General features: G+C 43.6%; 1 protein-coding gene across 8 annotated transcripts in view; it reads left to right on the forward strand.

Moving 5' to 3' along the window:
* The window catches only part of tanc1b (tetratricopeptide repeat, ankyrin repeat and coiled-coil containing 1b), a gene marked incomplete at its 3' end in the record, with an annotated part of 127668 nt that overhangs the window by 44344 nt on the left and 57369 nt on the right, over positions 1-25955 (forward strand). For 4 of the 8 annotated variants that reach the window (XR_014602661.1, XR_014602662.1, XM_084083658.1 and 1 more), the window contains exons 4-6: positions 5552-5656; positions 22843-23132; positions 24972-25161. Coding sequence is in view for 4 of the 8 variants with exons in the window: in XM_084083658.1 (XP_083939784.1) it covers positions 5552-5656; positions 22843-23132; positions 24972-25161 (585 nt within the window). The remainder of the gene's footprint in view (positions 1-5551; positions 5657-22842; positions 23133-24971; positions 25162-25955) is intronic. The other 4 variants (XR_014602663.1, XR_014602664.1, XM_084083659.1 and 1 more) reach the window with 1 other exon arrangement.

Here is a 25955-nt window from a genome sequence, read left to right on the forward strand (position 1 = left end):
CATTTCTCTAAGTAATAATATTACCTTTAATATGTCCCCGCTGAATAGTTTTTAATCTCCCTTTCAAATCACAGGTTTGGTCATTTAAAAGACAATGACAATCAGAGATTCATTAATTATGTTCCCATACATGCAAAGATGTAATTGTCATGAAACTGCCAGACAGATCTACGAAACACCTCACTGTTTAAACAAGAGAGAGTTGAGTCTCTCTTCAACCCCAGTGGCGTCACATTTTGATGTGCGTTCTGCCGCTCTCCCAAAGTCCCCTCTGGGGTATTGGCAGCAGAACCGCAACTCCCTGGTGGATATTGATGCCTCTCTGCAGTGCTGAGCTTTAAAAGGCCTTGTGATGCTGCAGAGGACCCATTTTAAAGGAGCCCTGATGGAGGTGCAGTGAAAAGTTCTATTCAATTCTTCACTTCAGTACACTCTGTGCATTGGCTTCTTAACACGTGCAATCCCCTTTCTCATCCTCTGTGAATCCCCAACTGGCCCTCCGCCTCAGTGACTATAGCTAACCGAAACGTTTGTTTTATTCTTAACCCAGTGCTCCCAGTAGAATCGGGACGCTATCGAGGTGGATTGTTAATTCTCTGGTGTTGTAGGAAGTGGAGCATCTACTGTAGCTTAATGTTAAGATGTTTGAGCTTGGGCTCATCTTTAGAAAATGCATGACCATGCTCTTATTAGAGATCAGTGAATAATTTATAGCTGCACATACAGAAGAACAGCATGTGTGAAACTACACACGGCTATCAAGCATGTAGTGTTGAAAGGATAATGAATCTCTCACAGTGGTACATTTCGGAAATTGCATGAGAAAACGGGATAATAAAGCGCAGTCTATGAATAGGCAATGAAATATAAATTTGCATTCATATGGTTAAGTTTACTCTCTGTCATGCCAATGTATGAGGCAACAATTAAGTATAATTAATACCATGTCTCAACTATTTTAGACATGTAATTAATAAAAGATGCATTTGTTTAAAAAGATGAGGTTTAGCTCATAATGAGAAGACAGGGTACTTTCATATTCCCCAAGAGACAGCCAGTGAATTACGTGTAACTGAAATTGTTACGTTGCACTCGATTCCGTTTCAGCATTCTTTTATGCCTGAATATATTACATTTCACTTTATAGATGTGGAATGACATTTGGGTGCATAAAGGAGGGTATTGTCAGAGGGCTTTCACTGTTGTTACTGCACAGAGGACACTCTGTCCCATTGACGAGTTGAAATGTGAAGAAGTCAAGAGTCCACGTGGAAGAATGTTGTAAGAACTCCTTGATCATCTCCCCGTACATGAACAATCCTCCTTCTTTCCCCAACATCTGTGTGATTGACATCAGCTGGACGTCATTAGCGGTTGTCCACAGGTATACAGCGTTTTGGTATTTGTGCACATGCGTGTGTGTGTGTGTGTGTGTGTGTGTCTGTCTGCTGGTTGACAGCTCAGTGGTCATGGCCTCCTGAGTATTGAACTGGCCAATATGCAGGGTGTCCTCAGCAGTCACATCTCGTCGACCTGCTTCTCCCCAGAGACCCTCTTCTCTCTCTCTCTCTCTCTCTCTGTCTCTCTGACTCTCTCTCTCTCTCTGTTCCCCATCACTCATGTCACTGTCTCACCTTTACCCGAGCCTTCTGAGCCTGGTGTACTTTCTTTTCTTTTCTTTTCTTTTCTAGCTAAATAAAAACCCTTTACTGTTTACTTGGACTTGTTTACTTTATAAGAACCCATGCTGAAATAATGCAGACAGATCAGTGGAATAGTAGAAACATTTCAGTTGGTATATCACAAGAATGGAGTGTGTCCTGCTGCCCATTGGATGAATAGAAACCTGGCTTATTTGTCCTCTGTTGTCAGTGACATAGTTTTGTTGTTTTTTCCAGCCCTCTTGTCTCGGTCTGTGCGTATTTCTCTCTCTCTCTTTCTCTTTCTCACTCTTTCTCTTTCTCTTTCTTTTCAATTAATGATAATTTTCAATCAGTATGCCAGCTTTTCCTAGCTTTGAGGAGCTCAAAGTTGCTTTTGGGAAGACGTCATGTTGTGATAATCCTTATTTGTCCTCTCTGTGTGGGGTATGTATAAAGAAAATACAATAAAAAAGCAGGGGCCTCGTGCATTTTAATTTGCTGTGATGGGCTCCTAGAGTCAATGTGATCTCTCTCCTGGCAATGTGACTACTAAACTGATAGTTGGGGGAACATCTGTCATGAAAAAAGAAGTTGTCTGAAAGAGAGAACGGGGTTGGGGGGGTCCATGATATATTGATGTGAGATTGTTGTTCATTCCAGAACAACATTTCTTTCCTCCTTCCCTCACCGTTCTTCAAGAGTCTTGGCTGAACTCAGGGAACCAATAAGGTGGAATGAGCGACTACTGAGCCCACTGCGCACACCAGCCAAGGTCTTTAATTGTAGGCAGAAGACATGATACGCACACAGAATGGATTTTATGTTCTTGATTATGCAGCCTGAAGTCTGAGAAAATGACGCGAGCATGTGCAACCTCTGCTCCCCTCCCTTTATCCGTCAGGTTTGTGACACAGTTGACACCCCTCGCTGCGCTGCAGGCTTTTTCATGCCTATTAAAGATTGTAATTTGGTGCTCGGGTGGTGCAGTGGTGCCTGCCCACCACCTCGGAGGTTGTGGGTTCAAATCCACCGTGGTGCATCCGGCTTCGTCGAGCGTCTATACAACACAATTGGCCCGTGTTCGAGGGAGGGAAGCTGGTGGGTGCCCGTGGGGAGTTTTCTTGTGGCCCTGCGGAACACATTCCATATTCCAATTTCTTTTTTAAATGTAGGTAGTCTATTTTGGTACTTTTGTGTGGCACTCTCATACAACAAAGTATAAAATAGGGTTTTAATTCTTTAAAACAAAAAACATAGAAAGATGAAATATGGAGATACAAGGTTTCTGCCCGACAGAGATGAATTTCTCACTCTGCAGGTCCGTACAGTAACCTGATACAGGGATTGGAGTAAACATCATGAAAGCCTGTTAAATTTACCAATCAAGGCTCAGACTTCAGTGCCACTTGAAAGACCTACAGTATTGATTCCAAACACTATCAGCCCTTAGAAACTCACGTTATTCCTAAGATAAACCTTTATTGATCCCCAGAGGGAAATTCAGGTAAATCTCTCCCTGATAACCAGCCATGTGTTTGTTATTGTATGTGTGTGTCCTGTGTGAATTCCTTTTTAGTGCCTTGTGTAAACCGAATCTGAACTTGAGCATATGGCTTAGATTACTCACACCACACGCCCTCTTGTTTTCAGATGAAGTACTTGCAGTCAAGTGAACATATTTGTCACTGTGCAATTGTTATGAGATGTTTACCTGGACTTAAGTGTGTCTTGCACACAGCCCTCTCTGTTCTCTGTAGTTGCACTATAATGGGGTCTGTATGACTCCTGGCTAATAGGTTGTGCCTGACTATCCGCAGATGAATGGAGGTTTTCAGCGCAAACTTATCTGTCCGTGTCTGCCAGACTACAGGCTGATTCGGCCGACTGGCTGGAGGCTGGGCTGGGTCCTCTAGTGCACGGACACCCATTCCTCCGCGGACAGACCGGGTTTAGAGTGGTCTTAAGATTCACTTGATAGGGATTCAGCTCTTGGACAAGGGTGTCGTTTTGTGTGTGTGTGTCTGCATTTCTTTTTTTACACTTAAGCACTTTCTAGTCTGGCACCCTATCCCCTTTCAATCCCTCTGATGGACTACTTTGCTCTTTGAAGCCATTTTTTGATCGTTGCATCTCACAGGTTTGCTCCAGGCTAGATAAGAAGAATTAGCTTTTAGAAGCACATATAGAAAGGTGGCATATGTGTGCAGGGGGACTTATATCAGGCTCATAAGAGAAACCAGCTTATGTGTGATCATCACATGTTTGTCATGGCATCATCAGGTCATGGAGAGCCACACCCATCACTATGCATTTCAACACCAATATCCATAGATGGCAGTGTGCATCAAGCTGAGCTTGACTCTCATGCCTGGCCTGTTGTGATGACACTTCCAGATCACTGGCTTTAACATGGCTGCTTTAAACAACACAGCTAACACCCGCCAAAACACCGCCACTCCACCCCCACTCCACCCCCAACCCCGTTCACTCTTCCACCCCTGTATCCTAATGGTATCTCGGGCCAAGATCACAGCTGTTGGGCTGAGGGATTGCTCCATCTCTGATTCGCTCCTCATGTGTGAGTGTGGAGCGGGGCTAGGGGCGGTTTGGTGCTGTGCTGTTATAGGATGTGGTAATGGGAAATGGCTATCTGTCCTCTCCCATCTAATCTTTATGTTATGGCTGGGGTTACACATTCAGCCATCTGATTACAGGAGACTGGAGGAGGAGACTTGGATTGGGTTACAGTAGGTCAGGGCCAGAGCAGAACAGAACAGAGGGGGGAGAGGCTCTGCTATCTGGACTTATGGAACTCGAGTCTTTATTCAACCTCCTATTTTTAGATTATTTTCCACTGTTTTGTATTGTTTCTTTGCCTTTTCAGAATGTGTTTTATTTATATTTTATGCCCGGAAACCATTAGGCTATCCCTCTGCTTTTGGGATAGGTTTGTAGAGGTTTTCCATCATTCTAAGAAAATGCTGTATTTACTATTTATCTATTTACTGTATTATCTAACTCATTTGGAATGCAGTTAAAAGTGCTCGCTTCAAAAATGTTATTGTGTCAGAGAGAGAATAGAGTATATTTTTGGAGTGGCGTGAATTAAGGTTTTGCTTTCAACACACTCCCAAAGAAAAGAAAGTGCAGTGAGCTATAGCATTCGTTGTAAAGCTTCAGGATCATTCTAATCCTGCAGTGCACTAGCCTTCGCTAACTGGCTGAAGAGAAATTCAGCCTCCAGAGGAGTCATCTCCTGTCCCAGATACATCACCTGACTCACTCTTGGACCTCAATTCATCCACAGCTCCTCTTCTCCTGGCAGCAGGAGGAGGATACACTTACAAGGCACCGCAATGCAAAGATTACAAAAGCTCTCTCTGTATTCACACACACACACACACACACACACACACACACACACACACACACACACACACACACACACACACACACACAGACGAACCCATGCACGCATGCATGCACACAGACATTTAAAGTTCGCTAAGAGGCTAATTGCTGTGGTTTCCTGCTGCAGTTTACATTCCCCAAGCTGGTTAGCAGTATTTTTTACTATGAGCCTCCATGCAGTCAGATGATTCTCTGGGCTATCAGACAAAGCAGAGCTGCTATCGGCACAGGGAGCTGCCTGGGAGTGTGTGTGTATTATGTGTGCATGCGTGCGCCACGGAGTGCCGCCAAAGCCTGTCCCACTAGGACGCTGCCGCTTCTCATCTCCAATCCCATCTGGAACACGTTAATCCAGCGAGAACTCTCTCTCTTTCTTTTTCTCTGCTCTCTCTCTCTTTCCCTCTCTCTCTCTCTCTCATTCTCGCTCACTTGTTCACACACTCTCTTGCTGTCTCTGTCTCTCTCATTCCCTCTGTATCTGTGGCTGGCACTGGCAGGACCCATAAGGAAGCCCAAGTATGTGGAGAGTCCTCGAGTTCCTTCCGATGCCATCGTCTCAGCGTTGAGGAAGGTTGCTGATAACAAGGATTCTTCCCATAATGGTGAGTTGGTTTACAGTACTTGTGTGTGTGTGTGTGTGTGTGTGTGTGTGTGTGTGTGTGTGAACTATGTCTTGTACGCTGGAATGCAACACTTCACCATCCTCCTGTGATCTGCTTCCACAGCTGCGTGCATATTTGTATGCGTTATAGAATGTGAGCTTTTGTATTTATGGGGTCAGGTGTAGGTGTGTGTTGTTACACAGAGTGTGCAGCCACAGTGTGAGTGGTCTATGCAAGTATCTTATGCCTATTGGAGTCGTGTTCAAGCATGCATGTCTGTCACGCAAACACTATTCTCCCTGTTTATGCTTAAGTGCATGTTTTGATTGAAGAGGAAACACTTTTCCAGAGCGTGAGATTGTATTGTCAGAACTGAGTGCTAGCTCGGTTTGCTCGGGAAATAGGATATGAGATGGAGAGAGGTTGAGCAGATTCCTTTAAAACAACACTTACTTTATTCATTCTGTGTGTGTGTGTGTGTGTGTGTGTGTGTGTGTGTGTGTGTGTGTGTGTGTGTGTGTGTGTGTGTGTGTGTGTGTGTGTGTGTGTGTGTGTGTGTGTGTGTGTGTGTGTGTGTGTGTGTGTGTGTGTGTGTGTGTGTGTGTGTGTATGAGCCAGTTGTCTTCATTGTTATTGTAGCCTATTCGCTCCCGTGTCGAGTCCCATGTGTTTGTGTGTGTAGGGGTAATGTTCCACTAAGTGCTCTGTTTTGATTTTCAGCAGAACAGGGCGGGGTTGAATTCCTCCCATAGGCTTAACTGAAGTTGTGGGTTGCGTTATCTTTAGCAAAACGGCAACTCGGCGAGAGGTGCCCCCTCATTGTATACACGGCTCATATAGCAGCCAGAGGTATCTCAGTGGTTTCAATCACGGCTGACTGTTACATACCAGAGCAGGAGGGCGCGTCCGACACTGAGCTGGCACAGAGCGGCGTCAAGGCTTAGAAGGGGGCTACCGGCGGAGAGCGGGCGCCAGCAAAACACTGCCCTGTGCCAGCCGGCGTCCTGACACTGCCACTGATAGCGAGCTGCGGCTATTATGAGCTAGCTCTCACACTAGCAAGCAAGGGGGCTGAATTCAGACAGGCTAACACTGGGTCGGCTCTGGCTTGTCAGGTTGCTCTGCATACACTGGGTTTCTGGACAGGATTATATCAACCCCCACACACCCCCGGTTGGAATTTGTCATGAAGAGCTAAAGATGGTTTCAGAAGAACGCATTACAAATCAAAATCTTTTGGAACGTGGGGAGAATGTGGGGACTGGGGTCAGTTCTGGGTGCAATGACATCAAGCAAGTCCTAAAATAAACCTTCCACAGTTTCAGCCCAAACCCTCTCTGACCCTCCTCTCTGTCTACATTTTCATCATACCTCACTACTCTGTCCACCACTTCCACCCCCCCCAGTTAGCCTCTCCCAGCAGGTCTCATGACCCCTGTGAAACATGTTTACACACACGCACAAGCCCACACGCACATTCACTTCATACACTGCGCCTTCATATGCATATCTGCCCGCATTATCCCCAGACACACATCGTATATCTGACGTGTGTTTACAGAAGAGCCCTCTCCACCACGGTTATTTTAACCCTGCCTGTTCCACGGAGTCTCCTCTAGGATTTCATCCTAGTCTAAAATTATGTCCCAGCTGATCGAGCAGACACACACATCTCATAAGCATTTGACAGAGCTAGTTGGGGGTAGCCTACACACATCACTTTGGAACAGCCCGCCCCAGACCCAGGGTAGCAAAGCCATCCGTATGCCTCGGTGCCAAGCACGCAGAGTACTGGAAATACAATTTACATTATGTTATTTTTATGATCTTGGAAATAGAGTCCTATAGCCAAGAACCTTTTTGATGATGCCATCAAGGGAACATCTCTGGATCCGCCGACTGTGGGGGCGAGCTTGACTGGGGGGATTCGGGGCCAGAAGCCATGGGTAATTTTAGGGCAGGTTTCCCAGTTCCAAATTGTTAGTGCTGAAATGAACGTCGGTCTCTAATTACAATTGCAACAATTTACAATTTAGGCATTTAGCAGATGCTCTTATCCAGAGAGACTTAGAGCTAGCAGCTAGTAATTGAGCAGCTAGGTGACGTCACAGATTAAAGCCTTGTTTTTCCGATTTCTTACGTGAGATTTGTGCATTAATATACTTTAGGTCATGCTCTGACAGAGTGATCACACATAGTATATGCCCGAAATAACCAATGCGAGTTCTGTTTTACGATTATTACGATAATACAACTTTATGAATATAGAATATTTCAGTTGGCCAAAAACAGTCGTGGCACACTTTTACGTGGCCTCATCATCATTTAATTAGCTTTAACAGTACTAAATCAGTACTCTGAATGCTATCTTGCCTCTTCTGGCCAGCTTTCTCCTCCACCACCCCTCGGTAAGAGCCGTTACGCTGGTGAAGTGTTCACTGCTGAGAAATAACGCTGGCGTGAGGCATTAGCCAACTTATTTCACTAATGGCATCAAATCACGTTTAATTAGGCGCTGCGTGAAAGAAAAAAAAAGCCTAAATGAAAGCTAATTGTTACAGCACAGCTGTCAGTAGTGTAAGACCCATGCATTTCGCTGGGTGTGGACCTTTTTAAACCTTAACACATACTTTAAATGCGCTCTCTCTCTCTCACTCTCTCTCAGAATCAGAATGAACTTTATTGTCACATCACAGTCTACTGGTGCAAAAAGTGGGTGGAATCAGTTTTTGTGCAAGCTCCCTCGTTTTTGTTACTTTCAGAGAAATAAAAGAAGAGGGGAGCAGGAGGACAAGGGAAAAATTAAATAAATCTAAAATATCTACATATACAGTACACATACTACACATACACATACTGTAGCATAGACCATCTCTCTCTCTCTCTCTCTCTCTCTCTCTCTCTCTCTCTCTCTCTCTCTCTCTCTCTCTCATATATATACTAGTACATTTATTACATACTGGAGCTGCATGCTAGCTACTTAAGATTTTTATGTAGGAGCATGTAGGTGTAATGGGTAAAAGACCCTTACATCAACAGGGCTCGTCAGTATGAATGAGGTGTCATGGGTCTCATGGTGACTACAAGGGTGTGTGTCCATTCCAGCATTCTTTTAGCAACAATGAGTGCCTTGGTGTTGCCCTCCCACTTGACCAAAAGAAAAATCCCCAGCACAGACGGGAGAGACGATTGTGACATTGGAGTGTGCACAACAAGGTCAGTGTCAGCATGGAATGTCGACACAACACCGGAATGCCACCAGGAATCTGAGTCCGAATACCGTATCCATTTGAAGCTCGCTGCATGAGAACCGGGTGACATTTAGGCCCCTGGCCACGTCAATTCTGAGGAGGGGTCCTGAAGAAGCGTCTTGTTCCATGCCTCTCCAAGGCCCTGCAAGGCAGGTTTCACGTCATTCACCACCGCGATAGATAGATAGAGCGAGAGATTGAGAGTGTTAACAATCTTGAGTGCAGCCAACAAGGCTTTTTGTTTGAGTGATGTCTGTCTGTACAGTTTACACACCTCAAAGTGTCTAAATCCCTCATTGTCAGTCCAAACATGGTCTCATGCTGTGTACTGCTTTTGTGCTTCATTTGACGGTCCCCAAACACATGGTTAGGGGCCCATTGTGGATGTCTAAATGTATTCAGTTGTTTCCCGTTAGCATTTTGGGTTGGGCCGTCAGCTTTCTAATGCTCTCTATTACTGAACACTCATGATGGGCTTGAGACTAAGAAAAGAAATGTGTTGGTGTGTTGGGGCCCAGAGCATCTCACTTTGCTCTGTCTTTGAAGAAGGATACAGTTTCCTGCATGCCAGCGGTTTGCATGTGTGTGCTTGCGTGTGTGTATGTATGCAGTGCATACTGTACATATATGTGTGTTAGTGCGGGAGCGTGTTTACGACAGACAGACAGCGTGGTCCAAGTTGTCTCAGCTGTGGTCGGTCTCTAAACTCTGTTTCTGTCAATCAGAGGGGAACCGTGGGTCTCTGTTCTCTTGCCGTCATATTGTTCTGTTCCCCCCTATGACACAGATCCAGTGTGCACTTCTTATCATAATGGTTTTCACATTGAAGCACTGGCTATTGTCGATTCAAATAGCTACAATCATGAAATTGATATTGGGTAATGTTTAGATACATACTGTAGCTAAAATACAAGCTGTCTAAACATTTTGCTATGAGCTAGGGTACTAGAAAGCATATACAGTACAATTCATTCTTCTCTATATATGACAATTGTCAACACATTTTTGGAGATACCTTGTCATTCATTACTAGAGACATGTGCATTCTGTAATGCTGAGAATTACATTGTTTCCTTTATTGTGGAAGGTGAGTGTGATTTTATTTGTGAGCTACCTAACAAAGTTACTAATTTAACGCTAGCTGATGTCTGCAGCTGTGAGAGGTGTGACATTTTTGTTTACATCTCTTAACATGACAGTTGTACTGTATTCCTATGAGGCCAAAATGTAACTCAGCTATTATTAGTGCACTCTCAGAATGCCTGATGAAGGTCTATGTGACTGAAACATTGTGTGAATAAGTGAATTAAAGTTAATTTAGTTAATTTTCAGGATATTGTTCCTTTTTGTAGATGTACTTCATTGTGTACTGTACCTAAACATAGTTGGGTTAGATGCACACCACATTCTTTCAAAGAGCCAGGCTTATATTATCAAAGTGTGTGTGGACATCTGTATGCGATTGGAGTGTTTTGTGTTAATTTAACCTCATCCATGACCCAGTTCTCATTTCCTGAGAGGCACATCTTCTCATTAGACAGAAGTAAGTGATCAGAATCAGGATTTCATGGCCACAGATCGGGCTCTGGAAAAAACACGGCCTTGACTGGAGCACTTTGCAACTGTTAAAGAGAGAATATATGACATTACTGGCTAAAATATGACATAACTGAGATCTGAAACTTTTAATTGGCCACAGCTACACCAAGACTAAGCAGTCATGAGTGAGATAAATGCAGGCTACAGTATCTCCATTAGCTTGTTTCAGTTTGCACACAGTAAAATACCACAAAACACTAGTCAAGCTGATATGCAAAGGAAACATTTGCACATCCACTTTGTTCAGATGCAGGTGCGTTGCACAGTGACAACTGAAGCAATCATGAAAAAAGTATTTCATGAACAAAAATCCTGCACACTGCTCTTGCTCAGCAGCATCAGTTTTTATTCAAATTGACAGATGTTTTGGTTCCTCTGGACCTTCATCAAGAGTGTCTTACTGTTTAGCAGATTGAAATATCCATTCTGTTCTCAGAAACTTAATTATTAACATATTCAATAAGCAGAGCATATTTGTCACCCAACAAACACTGCACCCACTGGGGTTGAAGGCACAAAGCAGCTTTAAAAAGAAGCAGCATTTTACTCTGATAATCAGGACTCGACACAATAGTGTAATCAAGCCCCACTGTAGAAAAAACGTGACTGCATGCAGGCAGCCTTCATTCACTGTCTGCTTTCCAAAAAGACAGAGATAGACAGGCTTTAATTATTGTTAGCTGTGGCAGTGTGATAGTTGAATCCCCAATGCATGGGATCTTGAGCCCCTTTGTTGCTGTCCTCTTTTAATCAACAGCAACAAGGCTGCCTCTTTGTGCACTTGTTTGTCTATCCTCTTGTTAAAAGGATGAGGCTTCATCAATCTATGCTGCTCATCTGCTGGGATCTTTACAACACGACTGCTGTGTCCCTGTCACAGGGCTGAACGACTCCATGAAGCATCTTTAGCTCTGCCAATTGCTCTAGCCATTCCGGAATTGCCATCTGTGGCAGCCGTAACAGCAACAATAATCATTACGTAGCAATTCCAGATATCAATCAAATGATGGCCGCCCTTTATTTTGCTCACAGGCTGTTGTTTCTATGACATGTGAATGTACTGCGTTCTGCCCACCTCCTACCTCCGCCTCCTTTTAGGTCTCCCTCCTGACAGTATTTAACTACCCAGCCTCTCGGCCGGTCTCACCCTCTCAATCTGTAAGACAACTCTTGTCTAGGTCTGTCCAGTAAAATAGTCTCTAGATGTTCCAGCTGTGGAATGTGTAATAAAAGCGCTCTGCGTGTTTCAGGGAGGCACGTCACCCCCGCACTCCTGAACTATTTCTTGATGGGATGGCTCTTCAAGCATTCATTAGACGCGCTCCAGCGTCGGGGTAATGGAAGTCCAGCTGCTAATGAGCACTGGCTGCATCATTTTCTCGGCATGGAAAGGGAGCAGACTGCTCCACAGGGCCAGCCTGCTCGCAACGCTGCTCTTGTCCTCCTCTCCCTACCTTCTTTCTTCTCCTCCTGTTTCTCCTCTTCCTGTTCCCCGCTTCCATTCCTCCGTCCGTTTCGCACCTGCTCGTAAACTTCCTGACGTTGTAGCTAATGATGTTTTTGTTTTGTTTATTAACTCCATTGCCTTCCACTATTATTAGAATAGCAAAGTGGTTCCAGCTCCAGTTACGTTCTATGTTTCCATATCTCCAGGCTAGTGTGAGATGTAGAGAACTAATCGGGTATGTAACAGCAGTGGGAACTAATTCTCCGTCTGGGATGTTCTACTTGAGATGTCCTGTAGCAAATTCTGGTTAATATTGTCTCCCAACCAGATACAGATCCTGTATACTGTACCACATAATACATTGTTCTTTCAAGTGTTTATTTTTTTGCTTGTATATCTGCCATTTTCACTATTTAAGTCAATTTTTTTAAATAATATATATTTTCATCACAATTATGATCTCAATATCAAGGTATTTGGTTAAAATATTGTGATATTTTGTCCACATCGCCCAGTCCTAATTGATGAGTGGCTACTTGGTCTCTCTCTCCATGACAGTAAACTATTCTGCTGATTGATAGGCTCATTTGTACAAGATATGAGTCTTTTCAACAAATGCAAATTGGTTAGGCAAAAGCCTACCGAATATGAGCTGAATTGTATAGACCCTTTGCTTACCAACACAACAAAATGGACAGGGCACCTTTTTAGACTGTGGGGGAGAATCTGTTTTTTGTGATTGATCCATAGATCACAAACGGCCAGGGAGTAACAATCTTGAAAAGGTTCACAGAGGTAGCCCTGTCCTTTGGTAGCTAGTGGTAGAATCTCACCTATCAGGTATGTTGTTTACAGGCTTTGCACTCTGCTTTGTAAGAACACCCAGGTACGAATCAACACCTATTTTACAGTATAGTTTAGTGTCACACAATTCGGATTCATTCAGAATTCATTGGTGGGTCCAGTAAGGTCAGCCATACCTCCACTTCTGTTAGTAATTTTATAGGACAGTTAAAGCACTTGTCTGGGGCCCGGCTTTTGGAGCTCATAACAGATTTCCACCCGGTGTCTTTATTTGCCAACTCCATCAGGCCTTTATCCCTTGGTAACTCTGTCTGCACCCAGCTGCCTGTACGAGAAACGTGAGAAACATTCCACCTCATACTGAGATTGTCAGCAGAGGCATAAACCTGACATTTAAAAAGGCATGGAGCAAGCATCTTTTTAAGTCTTTAAGGTGTTGAACCCCCAGGAAAATGATGAGGTGGACTGAACAAACAAAGAGTAGGCCATTCCTTTTAAAGAAATTCTCTCTGTATTGCAAGTCATGTTGATCTTATGGGTAGGGTGTTTTTCAACCTAATTTAGTATGACAGAGTATGCATACAGATGATTTCTGGATATGGTTCATTATTGTTATGGAATGTGGATGAGACTGCACACAGAAATTCATGACATTGAATAACAATTACACAATGAGCAAAAACTAAAATGTTCTCCGTTGGTTTTATTTCTGGCTCAGTAATGAGGGGGAGTGTCACTCTCTCCCGACTCCCGTGTCACTCTGATTAACTTTGATTAGTTGTCATAGAATTGATATAAGGACAGCGCACTTCATACTTAATGTGCATATTTGTTGTCATTACAGGTGCTTTACGGCTAATAAATGATACCAGCTGTCAGGCTGGCCTGGCAGCTGCATCATTATAACAGCCAGTGCTCGACACAGTGCGCCGACCCCAATTTCTTTCGGCACACAGAATATGTCATCCGCCCCAACTAACTGAACTCACACTTGTTTGCGAATGATAACAAGTTCCCATTTCCATTAGCAAAGGTCAATTAGCAGTTTGCATATGAACACAGTCCATGTCAAAATGTAATCTAAGCTTATTTCCTATTTGTGTCAAGAATGCTAAATTGACTTTACTGCTCAATTTATCAAAGTGGTTTATGAAATTATCTGAAATTAGCAGAGCAAGTGATGATGATTTGTTTTTGTCAATATTGTCAAGATTACAAGAGGATTGTGTCTGTGAGCTGGACATTGTTGTTATTACTGCAACATGCACCTGTACGGTAAAATCTAGAGTGTTATTTAATCTCTGCAAGTGTAAAAACTGATCGGTACACTTTAAGAGTTGAATTAGCACTGGATTACCTGGATGTACCTACCTAGTGTCTCTGCTCTGCTATCTACAGTATGGCGTATTAGCCTACAGTACCTACTGATAGAGTGTCAGGCTCTAATGTCTCCTCTTCCTGTTTACCAGTGATACTGTATACCTGTAAATCACATTAGAAAATTATATAGGCCTATTTGTACTTCTGGACACTAAACAGTAGTAATAGTTATTTTTCATATTACTCACTCAATGTCTCGGGCCCTCAGTCTGAGCAACAGTCGAGTAGTTTAACAGTGTGCGGGTGTACGCGTGTAGTTCACGTATCTCAAGAACCGCCCGACCAACCAACTTACTTCAAACTTAGCGCACGCGTTGCTTACAACCCAAGGGAGTGCAGTGCCCGGCATCGAGTCTGTTGGATAGGTGGTTGTTCAGAACCGCCGATCCAACTGATATGCCCATATGTGCGCATATGCTGATGACATCAGGGATCTCCATATGGCTTAAAGGGGATACTGGCAGATAGACAGACAGATACAGAAATGTCTATTTATGGGCGTAAAAGGGACACAGACAGACAGACAGATGGGTACAACAGGTATTGCATGACCGTGTGGTTCATGCATTCCAAACTTGCATCGTTCCAAATGCATAATTTTATGTATGCATACTGTTTATTTTCCACACTGACATATGAATGAATAACACCGTTCACTAATATTGTGTATTTGGAATTTTTATGTGACAGCTGTGACTGTTCCACCTCTGGCCTGTGGACAGCCCAGAGGCTTGGCTGGCTTTAATCACACACTCACACACACACACACACACACACACGCACACACACACACACACACACACACACACACACACACACACACACACACACACACACACACACACACACACACACACACACACACACACACACACACACACACAGTAGAGATAGAGAGACAGACCAGTGTCCTCACGCCCATTATTGTCCCCAATGAGGGCAGTGGTGGAGACGAACAATGAGTGGACTTGTCAGTTCAGCATTCCTCTGTGTGCGTGTGCGTGTGCGTGCGTGCGTGCGTATGTACATCTATGTGTGTTTGCTGTGCGTGCGTATGTACATCTGCTTGTTTGTGTGTATGAGTAACCTGCAGCGCCCCGGGTGAAAGAGCCAGTGAGCATTAGCACGGAGTGAGAGCAGACCCAATCTCTCGAGACCGTGGGGTAAGCCAGCAGGACCTGGCCGGCACTCAGTCCACCGTCACCTTATCTCAGGAGACAGGCAGACCAGTCCCAGTCAGGAGGAGCCCCACTGCTGATAACATTGTGAATCACCATACTGTAAGCAACCCTCTTTCATGACCATCGTATTCACGACTACAGAAAGGGCCGCATAAGACTACTGATAAAACCACTCATTGAATCCTATCTCAGGGATTCATGTGTCAGCTAGGCTAGGCTGAACCTCCCGGCCGGACTCGGAATACCTTTTGCCCTGCGGATGATGAGGTCATCGATGAGGGATGAGATACAGCAATGTGACTGTGTGACCGAGCACAGTGTCCCTGTCTAATGTGTTTGTGTGGCTGAAATTGAACAAACATCTGTGACAGAGGAGAGGCCTTTTACTGTAACCCAGGAATACAGTTCTTCCTCCATCGACTGTCTCTAGGATGGTTGTTTAATAGGCTTCTTACTGAATTCTACCAGTGATTTATACCAGCCAGAGGGCTCCATTCCCTTAAGTGTACCATGCAGCTGTTTTAAAAGTGGAGGTCATCTAATAAAAGGTCCTTGGTGACATTCATCTCCCTACTTTATTAGAAGAGAGACACAACACGCAATAGGAGACGTGCTCTGTTCAAAATCTGTAAGGACAGTGTTCGATTTGTAAAAACAAAAACAGGGACAAGCCCTATACTTATAGACAAATAGCGAAAATAAATAATCTACAAGCTCACAATGCGTCACATCACGACGCATTGCAAGCTTGTAGAGCTTCTATTTTCGAAAATAGCATAACTATTATTATTATTTTTTATTAAAATATATATATATATGATATTGTCAAACATCAGTCAACATTTCCCAAAAGGAAATGTTTTTGAAGGTATGTTTTAATGTTTTTAATTCAGTCTGACCAGATGAAGGGATAAAACGTATCCCCACTGATTGACCAGAGGGGAATATCAAACACAGAGGCATGGATCCACCCCACCCCCCTCAGTAAATCGAACCCTGTGTAAGGAAGGACAGGTGTAAAGCTAACAAGTTCCATAAATGTTTATTTTTGTTTTCAATGAGAATGACAATAATATACATAAGAATCCAGTGTCTTGTTTTCTGGGACATGGTAATAATGCTACCATTGTACATGCCATGCCATTATGTGCAATTGGGGTTAAAGGGATGATCTTTTTGTTCTGACTGTAGGACAAGATGACCTTGTAACGCTAAGTAATTGTCTGCGGGACTATGTTTTTCACCCTGTCCGTCCGTCCGTCCATCCCTCCGTGTGTCCGTTCGTTAGTTACGTAGTTATTTTTATTTTGGTCATGATTTTTTAAAACAAAACAGTTGAACATACAGTACAACCTTTTATTAAACAAAACAGTTGAACATACAGTACAACTTAGTCAACAACATGACTATTTGGCCGAAAAGGTATGGGCCGAAGCTTATTTTGCCCACCTTTATTATCTTTTTTTTTTTTTTTATCGTAGTAGCATAGAGAAAACGTAAGTGCAAACAAAAGAAAATGAACTAACACGAAGCTTCAAATATTACATTTCAGAACAGATGAAACAAAAAGAAACAACATTTTGGTTTACATTAGTTTTTCAGACGTAAACAATTTGTATACAGTATACCTTTTACTAATTATATTATAATAACAATATTTTCTATCACTAGTAGCATTTTTGCCATCACTATTTCGAATTATCATTACTGTTTTATTAACTTAATTTATAAAAAAAATAATACTATCCGTCCGTCTGTGAACAGCTTATCTCCGGCACCGTTTACCCGATCGACGTGAAACAGTGCACACACACTCCCTGGATGCCAGAGCAGAACCTCTGCCCCAAAGATTTCCCAGGAGGCCGATCTTTGCAAAACACATTTTGCTATATTACTCCTACAGATTTTGTCGCTTTTCACGCATATGACCTTTAATCACATTGTTGTTTTTTGAAACACATACTGTATACTGGTCAGTTAAAATAGAATTTCCACTGGCCAGGCTGGGTAGGAAGCCCTTCAACAATGTGCAATTGTGCTTTAGCAACTGACTGTGTGTGTGGGTTTGTGGGTGTGTCTGTGGACAGTACAGCTAATCTTGAACACTGCTGAACCTCCACCCCAAAATTGGCCTCATGGTGGCGCTATAACAGTCTGCTTGTCGATCGGCTATTTAAGAGATTTGGTGTAGAGGAGTATAGAACTCTGGGGAACTCCGGTCAACTTAGTTTTGGGTTTAACTGGTTAAGGTGGTTGTTTATAAATATTATTCAATAATGATAATAATAATAATTATATATTTTTTGTATTACGCACTTTACATTTGAAACAAATCTCAAAGTGCTTGGATGTATTCAATTCATAACTATACTGCCATAGCAAACCAGAGACACAAGATTATCTGGTGTTGATTCACACATTCAGATGTTGTTTCCATCGAAGGCGGTTTAAATTGTCAATCACCATCTCTTGGAAAAACAAACAAATTATTATATCTTTGGCAGATGTACCGTAGGCTTAGACAATTGTCCAATTAACACCGATTGATTCAGCCTTGCCTTAATGAATACAGATAATAGCATAATGAAAATGTATGAAGGCCCCCCCCAAAAAAAAATCCCTCCTCGTTTATGGACACATGCTTATTATTTTCCCCTTTTTCATATCTGAAGTATTTTAATAAGGCTTCTAGTATTTTGCACCTGCACATATTTTGCAGGCAGGTAAGGTCAGCAATTATGCCTAAACCCTTCCCCCTGAAAGTTCTATAGGATGGGTTAAGTAACTCCCTGAGTAACTGCTCATATGTGTGCGTGCGTGTGTGGATACATTCTTGTTTGTATGTGTGCTTGAGTGCACAGTATGTGTATTTGTATCCACACACGGAGCTTATCTATCTCAAGCCTTTTATTTATCTATAGTTGTGCATTTATCTTGGAGATCCTTGGCTGTCTTGCTGGAGATGGCTCCATCCCCAGCACAGAGCTACTGATTGCCCCTCAGAGCCAGGTGGGTTTAAGTGGTTTAGAGAGGACCCAGTGATGGAGTGACCCTGTCAGGACCTAGTAATAAAGACCAGTTTGATGGATCTAATCAGCTGTCCCTCCAAACCATCTCTCTGTTGGGCAGGTGACCGTGATGGGGGGGGGGGGGTTCTGTACATCATTTTACAGAACACACCAGGTAGGCCAATGGGAGTTTCAATCTTTGATAACTATAATACTTCCTTTTAACACCAGGAATCAATTGCTCAGTCAACCTTCCTTGGATGTAGGAATGTTATAAAAACATGTTCCATGATTCTAGACATAGACGACATATACTACATCATTTGCGAAATTCACGAGTATAATTGAGGTCCCCATCAGTTATCAAATCCTGTTTTCCCCCTATTTGATAGTCTACTTAAGTAAAAATGTTAACGATTGGGGTCATTTCATATGTGAGGATATAGTGATTCATTATGTTTTGAGCCGATGTCTTTATCACTGGCATGGATTAACTTTCCATCCTAAGCAGCAGTTTCCTTCTTTTCTTTTTTATTTACCATCACCAGTTTTGAGAAGCCTGTAGAACTTTCCAGTGTTTACTATAGCTTATCTAAATGACTTTTTGCCACACTTTTATTTGTAATCAGATAGACTAAGCCAGCTTCTAACATAAACAGCTTATTCTTAAAAGCTCTCGAAAATAAACAAAACTGTTGGAATTCTGATGTTGCTGATGTTGGTGGACACACTCATTGGGTCTACATGTATATGAAAACAAATGATTGCTTTATCTATGCAGTGCATAGCCCAGAATGGTGATTGTTAAATGTTGGCTGGGGCGATGAAAAGGCACCTGTTTAACTGCTCATGTGGAGTTTAACAGCTCATTGGATGTTAACAGCTCATGTGGATGTTAACACATTCACTGCAAGGTATTATTTAATTAATTATTTTGCTGCTGCCAGCGTTTTTCACCTTGTTTTTACGATCTGTGGAGCGCTGCAGAAGCCACTACGTGCATGCTGATGTAAATAAAAAGTGTCCGGAGGGTGGGGGAGGGTCTAATCTATCCACTGGAAAAACATTTTTTACCGCGATCGGCCATTTTGTCCCGGTCGGCAGTTGAATAACAGCCGTTTTCACAAAAAAAAGAGAAAAACGTTTTTCTAAAACTCATAAAGAAGGAGCGGACGGGAGTGTCATTTTTGGGATGATGTCACATCTGTCCATTTCTTCTGTCAGGGTCCTATTAGATCATTCCTAAGTTGCGTTAGAGCGCCCTCTTGTGGAATTTTCAAAAAAAGAGTGAGATCTACGTCAATGGCGGTCAACGGTTGGATTTGAAATGACGGAGATCTCCGTCAATGGCAGGGAATGTGTTAATAGCTCATGTGGATATTAAAGACAGAACTGGTCTCTGTTGATACGCTGGCTATTGGCAGCTTGTCTCAGAGGAGGAACCTCAACTACTGTAAGAATAGCCTCAAGGCCATTTTATGCATAGTTCTCCAAGGCTAATAACTACAGCCAGGATGGCAAGGACTAGGATTTCTGACTTGAGTGCAGGGTTATTATAGTTAAACTTGCAGTTCACACGTCCAAACTTGGTCAGAAATATAATGTTTGATCAATATGTCAAGTATTGTTCTCACCCCAAAAAATAATCATAATGTAGTTTTATAGCATCTCAAACTTGGCTCTGTCTTTGCCCTCATTTAGAATTGCAAGATCCATTAATTATGCCAGTATGCCACTAGGGGTGTGCCAAAATATCGAGATTAATTTGCCATTTATATATAAATAATCGATACACTGCCAGTAAATATTGTAGTACAAGTATTTTTAACTTGAAGGGTGCATACATTTGAATCCTCCACTCCTTTTAGAGGTCTTCACAGGTCCAAAATGATGGACCCGAACCCTAATGGACCCAGGAAATTTGTTCTGTGATCCAGTTGGATCCGACCTATATTTTTTTAAATGATGGATCCAAACTCTAATGGACCAGTAAAATCGTTAATGAGCTCAAATTGGTTCAAAGATAATACAGAACCAACTTGGTGCATGTATGAGAGGAGGGTGATCAGAGAGACCCGGGATCCAAGTTACTATAGGGACCCGACAAACCCAATTATTATAACTCAGCATGCAGATCAACGTTTTCCCCCTTTATTTCGTATATGGTATAATCTGATCCTAGGTCAGCCTAATCATCACGCAAGTTACACAGCACTTTGTGTGTTTCTCTCCTGAGCAATGCTGATCTTCTCTGACCACTCGGGTGTTACACATAATGATAAACAGAGTAGATCCGGGGCTTTTGATAACAGAATGGGACCCGACCCAGACCCAATACCATAATGAAACATCTGAACCGGTCTCAGGTATTGTCTCGGCTCGGGTCTTAAGTTTGGATGGACACATGAAGACCCCTACCTCCTTAGGGTCTATTGGTACCCTCATACATTTCATGTCTGTTGGGGCGGGGGAGCTGAAGATTGGTTCTTCTGTCAGCCACCAAACAGCATGACACTCTGATCATGACAATATATCAAGTATGCATATAATTATAAGGGTTGGAAGATGAATGCAAGTTGTGCACACCAGCTGTCTTATGAGTTGAATGACTAAACGTGGCCTGAGGCTCATAATTCCTGTGGATTCTATACTTCATTCATCCTCTTTAACCAGGCACCGTGGTCTTGTGAATGGAGGTGGGGACAGGCGGCATACAGTAGATCACTATTTAATGTGCAAATAGGACAGTAGGTCTTCGGAGAGGAGTGATGCCAGGCATACAACGGCATGGTGAAAGAACTGAAGAGAATATTTGTTGGCAAAAATGTAGTTGTAAGTGGTCTCTTGGTTAATTCTTTGAGGGAGTGGTGATTGAGAATAATGATGTATATAATCATCACCACCATACCTCCATCAACTCTGCTCCCGATCTGGCCCTATGGCCAGATATATCTTTCCTTTCCTATAAGTGTCATAGCCTATTGTGCCTGGTTGGAGAACCCCTTCAGGGAACAGCTAGCATTCCTTTGAAATTCACAGAAACTAACTACAGAGTAAGTGTTAAGGCTCCCAAAGGCGAACATACTGTAAGCCAATGTAATGTTGATGTCAGAGAGGTCCATGCTGCAATCCGTCTTAAATACACACCTTAGCATAGCCTTCGGCATCCAATCAAATCCAACACAGATTCAGGCTGCACCCATACATAAGTAGCTGGTTCTCAATTTAAATGTGCTTTTTGCATACAGCTGCACGCTGCCATCCCGAGTTATGAATTTTGTCTGTGTGTGTGTGTGTGTGTGTGTGTACGTGTGCGTGCGTGTGCGTGCGCACGTGCAGGCCTGTACGTTTGCGAGGTGGCTTAGTTTGGACCTCATTAGGGCTTGGCAGTACATTATGCCGCTGGACTGGTTTGTGTTTAATCAGATGGACTGCCAGCATTATTAATAACTGTGGAATAGAGAGAGTAAAGGATAGATGAGGGAAAGAGGAGTGCTGACAGAGAGCTACAGTATATAATAACTTATTGTATCCCAGACCTCTGCCCCCCCCCCTCTCTCTCTCTCTTGCTCTCTCTCGCTCTCTCTCTCTCCCTCTCTCTCTCACATATCCCCCTCTCTCTCTCATCCCTCGTTCTGTCTTGCTCCCTACACCCCTCCCCTTTGAATCTCTATATCCTGAGGGGATGTTGCCTCCCCCCAACTACACACACACTCCTTCACAATTGGGGTACACACTAACCCTCCTCAATTCCACCACTGTTGCAGACGCATCACTGCACAATGGTCCGAATGTAAGCTTGTCAAATGGGTAGCGTGGAGAAATAAACTGTATGCGGCTTCTTCGAAACTCTGCTGGCAGATGAGGCATTACAAATGTTATAAAAATACATAACAAAGTGGGCTTTGCCTTGTGGGTGACTCTCCAACCTTGAAAGCTGGGTCTAAACAAGCATCCAGGCTTCAGAGAGGATACAACAGATCGTCTGGTCTGGGCTGTAACGTCAGAAGTCCTCTCCTCTCCATCTCATTGATATTCAGAGGCTCTGTGAGTGAGAGATGTAAACAACCTCAAAGATCACCACACTAGACGTGTTGCACAAGTCTCTCTCTATCTCTCTCTCTATCTCTTTCTCTTTCTCTTTCTCTCTCTCTCTCACACACTAACACAGACTTTTTGGGTTCTTAATGAGGTTGGCTGCTGGACATAATACTATACACTTGCACTCAGACATTTGCGCACGAATGTGCACACACACGCACACGGACGTGCGCACACACACAGACACAAGCTTTAGCCCATGGCCCCCTTATCTTGTTTTCTCCCTCTAGTCTCTACGTCTCTGCCCCCCTCTAACACACACACACACACACACACACACACACACACACACACACACACACACACACACACACACACACACACACACACACACACACACACACACACACACACTCTCTCTCTCTCTCCGTCTTGTTCTCAATCTCTCTCACTCTCTCTCTCTCACCCTCTCAAGGTCTGCACAGCACCAGCAGTTGGCGAGTGCAGCATATCGTAGCAGAGAAGGGAAGGAAAGGGAAGGGCATGCAGAGTGGCCCCTGCGCAGGGCGTACGGTACGGTGGAATACAGGGGGGAATCGGTCTGCTCACGTTGAGTCGTTTCTCTCTACAGAGCTGCAAGCGGACAAACAGCCAAGCCCCTCCTCTCCCGCCACTCAGGAACTGATGACAAGGCTGGGCTTCTTACTGGGAGAAGGGATCCCGGGTACGGCTCGCATACCTATGGACGACAAGAATGAAAAGAAGGTATTTGATTTTTTTTTCTCTACCCCTCCCTCTCTGCCTCCCTCCCTCCCTCATTCCCCCATCCTCTCTTCGCACCACCAAACCCACAGCAGCTGCTGTCGCTACTGCAGCACGCGGATAGATACATAGATAGATAGATAGATAGATAGATGGACAAGGACAGAGAAGGGAGGGCATGAGAGGAGGGAGTTGAGAGAGTGTGGGAGAAAAAGAAGTGATGCGTTTTTGTTGCTTTTTTTTCATCATCCATAGCTTGACTCCAAACGAGGGGTAACTCTATCTCGCACTGCTGTTCCTGTCTAGATAAAGTGAACGAGGGGATGTTTGAAAACCATCCTGACTGTTGCATGGTTTGTATTCAGCGCCAGGTCTCCAGTATGACATGTAGCCACCCCCCCCCCCCCCCCCACCTCAGTAACTTGAGTGCTGTTCCTGGAGCTCTTGAATGTAACAAGAGTGTCGGAGCCCCCAGGTCCAGAAATAGTTATGTCAGAACTGAGCCTTCGTTTGTTTGCCTGTGCTAATTAATCTGGGGCTGTGTTGAGAGCAGAGCACAGCCAAGCTCACTTCGATTCCCTCATTCATCGTGTGTGCTTTGGACACATTTTGACACACAGCTGGTAATTTGAGGAACTCTTAAGAGGCTTACACAGTATTCTGTGAGTCGCGGTCATTAGGTGGGATGTCAAATGAGAACATGAATGGGAGCATGGTGGGCTGCATGATGTTAGTTAACTCTTATGGGTCTGTTTGTACACTCTTACAGTTAAATTGCCACCCAAGATTTTGCAGTGTAGCCCTCATGTTGGGTCTTCAGTACTCGCACGACGAAGAGTCATCTGCCAACGATTTCACTCATTCCTCCTCCATACTGCTGTTTTACAACACAGACGTAGTCTATTGCAGTTATTTAAACGCTAGAGTAAATTATTAAATGTCATTAAGATGTAATGCTATCAGCCTGGTATGTCAGGCTTCCATCTCCTGTCGTTTCTGAAACCGTTAGCGTCGCAGCCTAACACACTTTTCCTCCAAAGTGTAGCAACACGTGGGGGAGATGAAGAGTAAGAGTTGATTGGAAATGTTAGGCATAATTAGACTTTGGTGTCCACTAGCGTGGAGCTGTTTGCAAGTGTTGGTTCTCTATAGGGGCCGAGCCAAGTTCTCTAGCTATAATAGGATAGATAACCGCATACGTCCAGGAAGCACTCAACCTATTTACTGCCTGGCATCAGTGTACTGACGGGGGCAGGGGGTAAACTCACTTTAGTTTGTTTTTTTTATGGTTGTCATCTAGCTTAAAGGAAGATGCTGCCATTGTATGGCCGTCAGGAAAGCATGGTAATGCAACAAAGGTACAGAGAATATCTATTGTGCTTGGTACGGAGTTGAGAGTTTTCCTTGCCAGACTGTCTATAGTCTTGTTGTGGCCCTTCCAGATGTGAGTTTACAGTTTCGAAAGCCTTGCTTTAAACTACCCAGTGTATGCCTTTCAACTTGTGTGTCATGCTCACATGTGAAAGGCTAGTTTTATTTGTGAAGGAATTTGCATTGCTTTCACATGGTATGAGTCAGTTGTTTTGGGATAAAACAAGGCAAGTGGATTCAAATAATATTTTACGGCTCTCCTCCCAAATAAGGTGAAAAAATGCTGTTTGGACCGCATAGCAAAAGAATGTGCATACGAATGCCAGTTGTTGCTGAATGGGAGGACGATTTCTGATTTGGTTGAATTTGCACAACACGTTTCTAGTTGATGGTGGATGTAATTGATTATGGATGTCGTTGATTATCACTGAAAACTCTTCCTGTGACCCCAAACCCCACCGTCCCATCCAGTGCTCTGTGACCAGCCAGGGTATCAGTCCCTGCTCCACCCTAACCAGCAGCACGGCATCCCCCAGCACCGACAGCCCATGTTCCACACTGAACAGCACCACCAGCCGCCCCCCTCTCAGCCGTTCCAGTCCCTGTGGGACCATTACGAGCCCTAGCTCCACGCTTGAGAGCAAGGACAGTGGGATCATAGGTGAGTGAGTGATTGAGTGAGTGAAAAACACAACCCAAACCCCCCATTCCCCCTTTTGTAACCATCACATGTTTCTCAATTCACATAGGAACAGGCCTTCGTCCACATTTCTAATTTCCCATCTTGCAGTGTCTCATCACCAGTCTCAGAAACACTTCTCGTTTACGTCACGACTTTGCCAAAACAATCATGCCAGCGTCACATCGGCAGGTTCACAAGTTCACAGTTCGACTTCTTTGTGGGTGTTGAAAAGCATTCTGTGTCAGATGGTATTCATCCACAACAGCATGTCAGTGATGGTTCGCATTGAGCTGTTTCTGCTATCAGAGCGCACTGGGGTGACAGTTACAGTGGTACAAGGTTGTACTGTATCTCGAGTAATGGGCCAGTGAGATGGCTGGGGATTTACACAAGCTGACAGGAAGATGACTTAGCCTATTACTGCATTAATCCCTAGGCGATTCCTCCTCACAAAGCTTCCGATGACTGTGAACATTTTTTGAAATTCATTGTGACAATGGATTTTTAATGTTTTCTGTTGGGGATTCAATAGAGATTTGTAGCATGTTGTCGCTACCCAGGGTACCCAATTAGTCTCTTTTTGTCGGTTTCAGCTGCGTTACTCTGGACATTGGTTGATTTAAAAAATAAAAAAGTAGGGCAGGAAGTAGCTATTAACCTTTTCGTTTTCCCTGGGCAGTGTAACTAGGCCATCACAGTTTGTCCATGCTCATTCAGGTTAAATCGTTTGATGGCAAAAGAGAAATTGGGGGAAAGTTTGTGAAAATTGCTAA

Source organism: Gymnoscopelus microlampas, assembly GCF_963454915.1.
Source record: "Gymnoscopelus microlampas genome assembly, chromosome: 17".
Taxonomy (NCBI): domain Eukaryota; kingdom Metazoa; phylum Chordata; class Actinopteri; order Myctophiformes; family Myctophidae; genus Gymnoscopelus; species Gymnoscopelus microlampas.